This window comes from Solanum pennellii, chromosome 5, assembly GCF_001406875.1.
Source record: "Solanum pennellii chromosome 5, SPENNV200".
In the NCBI taxonomy this organism is placed as follows: Eukaryota; Viridiplantae; Streptophyta; class Magnoliopsida; order Solanales; family Solanaceae; genus Solanum; species Solanum pennellii.
In genome coordinates, this window is record NC_028641.1 from 17,817,993 (window position 1) to 17,828,157 (window position 10,165).

The 10,165-nt window shown below is 43.9% G+C and overlaps 1 protein-coding gene across 1 annotated transcript in view; it reads left to right on the forward strand.

Annotated features, from left to right (window-relative positions):
- The window catches only part of LOC107019350 (uncharacterized mitochondrial protein AtMg01110-like), a 12,509-nt gene extending 2,689 nt beyond the window's left edge, over positions 1-9,820 (forward strand). Inside the window, exon 1 of the mRNA XM_027917124.1 lies at positions 1-9,820. This exon is cut by the window's left edge and continues 2,689 nt beyond it. Coding sequence (XP_027772925.1) covers positions 806-2,122 — 1,317 coding nt within the window. The 5' untranslated portion in view covers positions 1-805 and the 3' untranslated portion in view covers positions 2,123-9,820.
- Positions 9,821-10,165: the final 345 nt, after the last annotated feature.

The window sequence follows — 10,165 nt, forward strand, 5'->3', positions numbered from 1 at the left end:
TGGTTGGACATCTATGGTAATTAATGGTAACATTGATTATCATAGACGGTCGATATACTTTTGTAATCTCCGATCATCAACCAAATCCATACCATTATTGTAGAAAGACAATAATGGCTGTGGATTAAAGTTGATTGATTCCTAAGTTGGAACCTTAGGCGCCCCCCCCCCGAATCCGATTTATTTGGATCAATAGGGAGAGTAGATTATGATGGTGTTTTACGACGTTAGCATTAAAGAAAATTACAACACTATTATGAAAACAATAATGCATTTTTTTAGTGCGGTCGAAAGAACACAAAAATTCTCTTGGCGGGGTCTGTTTGAACAGACCCGGCAACTAAAGGGACTTCTTTTTCGGGTTCCTTTAGTTGTCTCTATGTCCATGCATAAGGAGGTCGCCCTAGCGGGCTGCGATTTCATAAAAACAGTTGTGAAACTGAAACGACGTTCAGGTTTTCTGTATACTGCTTTGTATTTAAAACAGTGTACAGTTTCCCTTCAGCGTTATTACGCTGGGTGTTATTCTAAGAATGACACCATGTCTGTTCCAGTTTCATTGACCCGATGTGGAATTCCCAAGATCATACCTGCGGTATTACGAAAACACGTAAGGGCAAAGCCTGATCATGGTGATTATTTGGTCAGGATATATCTATCTTGGTTTGGATTATCAAAATAGATTGCGGTGGCTCCTAAAGTGAAGAAAGCCACTTTCCAATCAATTACGACTCCTCACTCAGATATTGATAGTGTCCGTGAAGTTCTTGGAGAAATGAAAACTTCTTGAAAGAAGCTTCGACCAATGTATCTTCCACATCTCCAATCCATACCTCTTGAAAAGGGTATGAATTGGAAACCTACCTGGAAAAGTACTCCATTACTCGACAACTTTGTCCGCCGGTTTCAATATTCGGTGGATGATGTTGTAGACGGAGCAGCGGCTAAATATGTTAAAGAACACAATATCTTTGTGAACTTAAAGCATGAGATAGCAGCGTTCATCTTTAATGTGAATAAAATTCATTCCATTCAAGATGGGTTCTTTTCCCCTGGTATTCTTTGGTCTCAAAGGGTTTTATACCCATTTGATTCTAATAATACCTGGTTTGCTAATGAATCCCTTGATTTATTTGAAAAACAAGTAGGACCCCCTTTCTCTAGCTTATTAGGGGCCTACCAAGGAGTTCCATTAGTGACTGGTAGATTGGCTCAGGCCATTGAAGGTGGTGGGAAGCGGAGGATCTTTGCTATATGTAATTATATAAAACAAAGACTTCTGCATCCCGTCCATATTTGGGCTATGACTGTACTATCAAGTCTTAAGACTGATGGTACATTCAACCAAGAACGTCCGTTGCAGTATCTAAGACTTAAAAGACCGAAGTCTTGTTACTCTTTTGATTTAAAATCAGCAACAGACCGTTGGCCATTGAGTGTTATATACACCTTAATCGAAATGATTTGGGGTAGTACTTTAGCATCTTCAATAGTCAACAGTTCTTTGGGTCTTAACACCTTTCTCGTATCACCTCCTATGGTGAAGAAGATTAGTGAAGTAGCCTTTCTTACTGGACAACCGTTAGGTTACTACGGTTCATGGTCACTGTTCTCGCTGTCCCATCACTATATAGTGTGGTTGGCGACTTTGAAGGCTTATCCGCTACGAAGCACCCCGTTTGTTGATTATGCCCTTCTTGGTGATGATATCCTAATCACCGACAAGAAGGTGGCCAATCAGTACAGTAGGTTATTGGATAGACTCAGTGTTACCATTTCATTTGCTAAATCAATAGTATCTGAAAATGGAACAATTGAGTTTGCTAAGAGGTTTTGGATACGAGATATGCAAAAAGATATCTCTCCCATCTCTCTCAAAGCTTTAACCTCCTGTAGAACGACTGTAGGCCTGTGCCAATTGTCCTGCCGATACTCGATAGAAATATCGACTTTACAAAGGCTAGCGGGTGCAGGTTATAAGGTCCGTTCTCGCCTGATGTCTACTCAGTCACCACGATGGGAAAGACTAAAGGCGGCTGCTTGTAAACCAAACAGGTTACATCTATTACCTCTTGAATTTTGGATTGGAAGGGCTAAAAGTAGCGCCTCAATCCTTATTTGAAGGCGAAAATAATAGATTATCTGCGTGAGGCTGTAAAGCCTAAGCAGATACAAATCTTTCCAAAAGATTTGGTATTTGATGGAGAACGGGAAATCCTTGAGCGGGCTGTTATCCTTAATTGGATGAAACAGTGGTTGACTTGGCTTTCTTGGTATCATACTGTAGCATTATCACCAGATGTGACCATTGATCAACTATTTGATGTTCCTATGTGTGCCACTTCTTGGAAACGATCAAACGAAGATTATGAATTAATCAAGTTTGGGTACGTTTGGAAGTGTTACGATATGGGAGCAGGTTGGAACCTTTCAACTACACCTAGGTGGTTGTTTGGTCCTCCAACTCTCAGTTTTATATTGGTTGATCAATAGGTATTTGGTGGTCTTCACGGCAAGGATCTCCTTATCAGTCCTAAGGATTTACCATCCTTACGGAAAATGGATATAGATGATAAGAATTTAGGTGCATCTGAGCACATAAACCCTTTTGGTAAAATTCCGCAAGGAAGGGTGACCAAGAGGGCGATTGTGGTTGCAGTCTGGTTAACTGCTTCCACAAACACCCAGCCTGCTGATAGGTATTATGTAATAGAAGAATCAGGATCTGCGAGATATGGATATGAAACTGGATATGCTCGAACCGGACCGCATCTCGATTTGCACATGGATAATCTGCTGTATTACCCTAAAGAGTCATACTCATATCCAGGGCATTTTGTCCTTGAAAGAGCGTCATCAGTCTAGCTCGTCATGACTCGATCATGACCTTAGGCGGAATTGGTCTTGGCCGGAAGAACGAAAGATACCGGCAAGCACAGAGCAGCCGTCAAAAGGGGTTCCGTAGAGTGGTCTAACCCCAGGGTAATCCTTGGAGCTTTCTCCATGCCCGACAAAGAGAACTTGGTGTGAATCGGGGTAGCTAGCTACCAGCTCGTCTAACTAATGTACTGATGTAATTCCATGCAAATATGGCTACCCGGCGAACATGAGGTCCCACTCACTATTCATGGCCAGACAAAAAGGGACCACTAGCCTAGAGAATCAAATAGGGAATAGGCCCTGAGTTCACCCGCTTGCCCGAAGATGAAGGGGAAGAAAGGGATGCCAGGGACAGAGTAACCGGAGGGGGCATGAAATGAACCCGGAAGGGAAGCCACAGGAGCAGGAGTGGAGAGAAAGCGAAAGAGGAAAGGTGTTTTCCCATTCGATTGATCGATTCAGAGTCCCGAACCGAAGCCCAAGCCCATACTCTGACTAAGAAAAGTGGAAGTTCCTACCCTGGGAACATTGACATACGATCTTTCCGGATTAGGGAGCAGAGTATGAACCTGAAACCAATATGAAAGAAAGTCATCAAGCAAGATAGCAAGTGTCAAGTGTAGGTCTCCCATTCTATTACTGGGAGTTAGAACATGAAATGAAGAAGTAATAAAGAACGTTACCGCCCCAAATCTCATTGATTAGGTCTTCTGGATCACCTGATAATCGTCTAATCAAACAAATGTCATGACCTAATGGACTTTAGGACTAAAGCAGAGAAAGAGATGTCCTTGTCAGAGGACCGAGCCACTCGAACAAAGTGAGATTAGCGGAATGCAACTTCTTGACCGACGAGCTTCAATATGAGCTTCGAGAAAAGCATGCAAAGCACACTAACCTAACTCAATGAAGGCGACTGCCAGCACTGACTCAGACACACACGTGGGCGGTTGAGTAGTGGGTTGATTTGATCAGAAAAGTAGTATACCTCCGACTGAATCAATATCGCGTTCTCCTTTGCTGCTATGAAGGAAAGCGGTATGGATAGGAAAGCACAAGTTCCGAGTAAGCGGCTTATAAAGTCTTCTCTTGTACCTGGACCGTCGGCTTATATCTTCGGCTTAGTTGGAAAACCCTCCTATCGCTAAAAAGCGAGGTTTTCACCAGCACTTGAGCTAGTAGCCACTTTCTTAGATAGGGCTTTCGGCTAGTTTGTGTAAGCGTCTTTGTAAGCAATACCCCGAAAACTCCGACAAAAGAGATTGAATGCCAGGTTAGTTCACTTATTTCGGGCATCATCTTACGTCATTCGTTAAAGCGCTTTCTATAAGCCTTTAATTTAAGGACGTTTTAAAGAAGAGAAAAAGTTCCGCCTTGTCCTTAGATAGAAGAAGAAGAGGAGAAGCAAGAATGGCAATAACCTCCGCTATTTCCGCTTCGGAATTGCTACTAGAAGGGAAAATCTCTTTAGAGAAGGAAAGTCCTAATGAAAGCTGGAAGGTAAGTCAATTCTTTTAGGATAGATCGAAAGTTCCATCGATTTAGGTGTAGGAGGAGTAAGGGCTTTTAGCCTAGGAAGACGACGGTGCTAGAGAATCAGTGATTGGGGGAATAATGATTGTCGAAGGGAGGTAGCGGTCTAAGCCTCTTAGGCTTGGCACAGGAACTCTTCTCTCACCCGCTGGAAGGAAGTGATGTGACCCTGGTAGGATGAATTGAATTAGCTAACGAATCTTCCGTAATGCTTGCAAAGAAATCAGAAGAAAGGCTTCTGCCCCTTGGCGACTCGGAACGAATGGGAAGAAGTGAATCAGAAATGAACTTATATAAGAGCGCTTATTCCGCTTCCTTCTACTCTTGAAAGGTGACACTTTCACGACGTTGGATAAATACCATTTGAAGTTAAGGAGCTAACCTCCAACCTCTTCTTTAAAGCTATCTAAGAGTGGTTGGGTATCTGCCTTAAGGCTTAGAAATCCTCGACCTTATGATACATTCGGTAAGCAGCGCCTCCCCAGCCACAACAACCCCCCGTTCACCAGCCTCCTATACAAGAGCATACTGGTGAACATATGTCTCTGGAAAATTGGGAGCGGCTTCTTCAAAATCACAAGGAGGTTGCCGCGGTGATTCAAGAGATTCACCGGGAACTCCACACACGCGTTCCGGGGGGTTTTCAAGCCGAGCGCCTCACAGAAATGCTGGAGGAGAGACACGGGGGGGAAAGGATGGGGGAAATCCTCCAGAGTCTCCAAACGGAGAGACGCCATAGCCCCTACTTTCGGGAAGTCCAAACGGATTTCCGAAACTTACGGGGTTCTGGAGGTACGGAGATGCAACTGCGAAAGGAATGGCAGGGGCGCGCATGACCCCTCCAGTCAAGAATTAGGGCCTTACAATCACTAGCCAATATGCTTTTCTCTCATGCCTTTCTTCGTTCATGGTTCGATGATTCTTCTTCGCCTTGTTGTGTTGGCTTGTTCAATCAATCTCATAGGTTCCTATGGCTCGTCCTATAAGAAAGGGGATATACCATAACCATAGGGAAGTAAAGGTGCGAAAAAGAAGCTTTTTCTGAGCGTATATAGTGGTATAGTCCTAAATGCGCAGGAGCAGGAAAAGGGATGCGCCTTACTAAGCAAGAAAGGGGAAATTGAAGACTGAGAACGTACGAGGTCGGCACTAAGAGACTGACTTAAGAAATTACTTGAGTCAAGTTCTTGTGCTATATATCGTTCGTGATCCTTCGACATTATTGAAGGGAGGGGGCTCGACCTGAAGCCTTTAAATAGAGTCCCATCCGCCTCCCCGGTTCCACGCGCCCTTACTAGTGAAGGCTCCCATTGGGAGAAGCAGAAATTGTTGAGTGAGCGATCCGGCCTCTAGCCCTTCAATGATGGATTTGTCTTCAAAAAAACCCCGACCTCAGTAGAAAACGAATGGCGGCGTGAAGTTGATGAGCAGGGAAGATGTCTTTTTTATAGTTGGCCAAGAGGCCCCGTCTTCCATAGCCAGGGATTAGTCATTTAAGGATCAGTTGATGCGCTGGGATGAAAGACAGTTCTTCGGTGCTCCTCCGGGACGAACAGTAAAGACACATGAAGGTATTGGCTCTTACTATCGATCGGATGGAGAGAACCGCGGCGCTTTACCTTACGAATATCTAAAGGCGAAGATCTCTTTTCGACTAGCAAGTTTACGTACCTAGGTCCTAAGGTTCTCATTACTCGGTGAAGTCTGATTTGAGCCCTGGTCAAACTGATCTCTCCGACGGGCGGAGGATGGTCTCATATTAGCAATGTTTTGATTGCGCCTATCTGTCGTTGCCAATGAACCGACCACCAAGAGAAAGTATCTCTCTTAATCTTAAGGGGAAGCGCCTTTCAGCCAGCTGAAGGAAGGGCGCGTTAGCGCCCCTGCAATCAGAAAGCCTTTTGATACCCTTACTACTAATAGAAAGGGGAAAGATGCGCTCAATCCCTTGCTTCTTGCTCCAACTTAGGAGTAGGGGCTGACGAGCTTTTTCCGCAGGCTGCTATGCTAGTTGTAGCGCGGTAGCGCTTTACTAATATAATAGAAAGTCAAGTTAGTGTTATGGTGCAGCGGAAGGCCCCCTCTCCTTACAGTCAAGCGGCTGAACGCCCCTCGAATCTTCCTTGAGTTGACGTCACTGGGACATCTACCGCTTGGATCCTGCCTTGTTAGTCATCCGTAGAGCTAAAGGGAATTTTGGAAGCCTTTCCCATTCCCACACACCAATGCCAACCAGGGTGGCTGTTCAGTAAGTCCTGCCCCTAAGAGAAAGGAGAAATTGCTTGCGCGCTTCGTCAAGTAAGAGAGAGGATCTTAGGCCGAACAGATCACCGGCTCCGAAGGCCTGCAATCGTGACTTTAGTTCCGGTGGTTCGCTTTGCTGCCGGGGTGCAACATTTCTGAGACTTCGAATGGAGTGGTCCGTACGCCCCTCCCCCTCGCCAAGCCTGAAGAAAGGAGCAACTTAGATACCTCTTTGTTAACTATATTCCTGGTTTGCTAAAAGGGTCCTTGGGCCCAATCAATGTCTATAATCTTGATGCAATGGACTCCCCAAAGCCACTAAACCGCTCTCTTCCACTCGATTTGAACTGAACCTCGTTCTAGTGATATTTTCTCCCTTTTGAAACTGAAACTCAGTTGCCTATCTGATCCTTGGTCTAATTGGGCCTTTCTCTATAGCTCGAATCGAATAGCTGGGCTAGCCCTTCCCCTGGCTTGGTTGGTTATATAAGAGAATCCCGGGAGAAAGCAAGTTAGACCTTACTTAGGGCGAAAGATTTCTTGGATGGTTCATTCTAGTCTGAAGTCAGTCAAGTCATGGAATTGACAGAAGTTCCCCCTTAACCAACCCTAAGAGGGAATTCTTCTATTCATTAAGATGAAGCCATTCAGTCAGCTCTGAACCTGAACTCAATGATTGCAATTCAAGAAGGGCATTAAGCTTTGGCTCAGTACAGTAGCATTTGACTTTGGGAAAGAGAATCGATCGCTTACCTTGTTTGGCATGCCAGAAGCATTTCGCTGTGGTTCTCATTGATTGAGTCGATCCAGAGACAAAGCAAAGGGAGTTCCGTGGGTTCAGTTTGCTTAGAGGCAGAAGGCCTAGAAGAGGCCTAGAAGTCATAAGGAATAGGCTTTTTGGTACTAGCTTGAGGAAGAGAGAATCCATAGGTCAAACTATTTGCAACAACTTCTTCGAAATAGGGGTCTTATTAGAACCTTTTTTCCGAACCGGAAGGTACATCTTCTAATCCTGCCATTCTCCATACTATTTTTATGGATATGGAGAATTTTCTTAGAAATCGCATTGCTTTTCTGGAGAATAACTCGACCATCTGTCTCCCTGATCAAGATATAGGTGTAAAGGGGCAATAAGGTGTTTACCATAAGGGGCAATAAGCTCCCTTTCTTTAATAATACTGTAAGCGACGTATTCCCGCTCGGGGAAGAATGAAGTGAAACGGATTCGGGACCGTATCGAAGCAATGATATCTGGAAATGTATAGATAGAAGTAAAAAGTGCACCTGGACAATAGAGCTCCTCACCCACTAAAAAGAGAAGAGGTCGGGGAGGATCGATACACTTCGTTGTCCATCCCATGGACAACTCCTTCCTCTTAGGGCTGTCGGGGAGTCCGAGGCGGCTCCAACCAAAAGTAGGAAACTGAGCGAAGTAAAGTAATCAAAGAGGAAGTCAGTGCTAGTAGTAAGGACTTGTCACGATCCATTGGGGCACATAGAATCTATGTCCTAGGTGTGGACGAAGACCGAGACTTCTCTAAGATCCGATTCGATGGTATATCCCTCTTCTATTGTTCTTAGACGGATCTCTCACTCTTGATGAAGAAAAAGACTTCAGCTTTAAAGATCCGATCTTGTCTTCACTCACCGATTCCTTTAATAAGAGGAATGCCCGGAATGCTTGGTACCCTTTTTCTTGCTACTGGTTTATTCCTGTCCCACTTCTGCTTTCCTCACTCCCCGGCTTGCTTGCGTAGTAAAAAGAAAGAAAGCGTCTATGGCAGATGGAATACGAGATCTAGGCAAGCCTTTCTTCCTTTGTTAACTTAAAGGCTATGTAGAATCCTAGGTTTCGCTTTATAATACCAGTCATTAGTTCCGGCTATCGCTCCAAAGTGATAGCGCCATCGAAAGATAGAGTGTCAAACAGTCAAACTTCGATACCTAAATTCATTCATCCAAAGGCTTTTCCATTCCCTGATCCGTGCCTCCTTGCTTTAACTAAGACTTTTTGAATAGTGGCTTGGCTGGCTTTCGAGTTGGGAAAGATAAGAAGAGCTTGACCGATCCATTCTGAAGGGAAGAAGCACACTGCTTAAGATATAAAGCGCAGTGCAGCCACCCCGACTTCCGTCCTATCCTAATAACAGACCTGGATAACAGGTAAGCTCCAATACATAGTTCCTTGGTTAGACTGTCAGTGATAATGAGAAGAACCTTCTTCAGATAACCTCCTCGAGGAACTTTTGGCATCACTACCTCATGGCAAGCTTACTGAGTATCCACCACATCCCTTTCCAAAGATTCATTCTGATTGGTTTTTGCCATGAACTCTCTTGGCAAAGTCAGGATCATCTTGCAATCCACCTTATCCGGTAAGTTACCTAACAGAACTTGAAACTTTGGCTCATTTTCTTTATTCTTTAACCTGGGTCTGACTGCTTGACTCACCAACCTTCAAGTCTTCCTCCATCAGGTCATCTTCCGGAACCAAGCCTTCTGAAAGAAAGCTCATCAGAAAACTCCGTTGACGAGGCCTGTCCCTTCTCCAGCTTCTTGTGGTCTTTCCCAGCCTTACCTTCTGCTGGGTACTTTACCATCAGACCAACATTCTGTTTCTTCTCTGCTTCAGTCTGTATTTTCAATTCCATTACCTTCTTCCTCAGCATCCTCCTTTTCTGGGTCCTTGTCAGCTTAGATGATTTCTGTTATGCTGGACTCTCTCCTACAGCCTCCTTCTCAGGTCTCGGTTTCTGTGCGGCATGAACCCACTGATCAGTTGGTGGGACAGTAGACGGTGTTTGAAATAACCATTGTTTATTCAATCGAAATCTCATAAGAGAAGAAAGCTTTTAACGTGGGTCGGCGTATAGCCCACTCCATTCTATCTATGACGCATCGGATCAACTGAGAGAAATCCTGAGTAACGAGAGAGATTCTCCACACGAACGAACGACCCGCCAAGTTCGAACTGACATAGGTGAATCGGACCAACACCTATCAACCACCAACAAGGAGTCGCTTTGGTTACGCAGTTTGGTTAGCAGGCAGGCCGCTTATTACTATTATACATTCCCTTTTCTTGCAGGTAATCATAATGTGTTATTAGGTATTTTATAGTATATGATAAATATATCTTGTTAGGTGTTAATTCTTTATATAGTAAGACTCATATGATATTAGGTATTTATATTCCACTTCATCAGTGCGGATACGCTTTGAACAAGAAAAAGTATACGATACGAGCGAGAAGAAAGAGAGTGAATTAGATAGAGTTACCTACAGAAAGTCAGACAAAGGATGAGAAGGAATGGGTAAAAAAGCTTCCTGGCTAAGAAAGATAAAAGCAGAAGAACAAGTGATAAGGGCATTAGGGATATATAGTTAACATATCATGCTTGGAAGCTGCTACCACTAAGACTGATTATGAACCTTAGATCAAGTATATGATAATATTTATTGTTAGGTATTAATTTTATATGATAAGTATCATATGATATGAGTTATT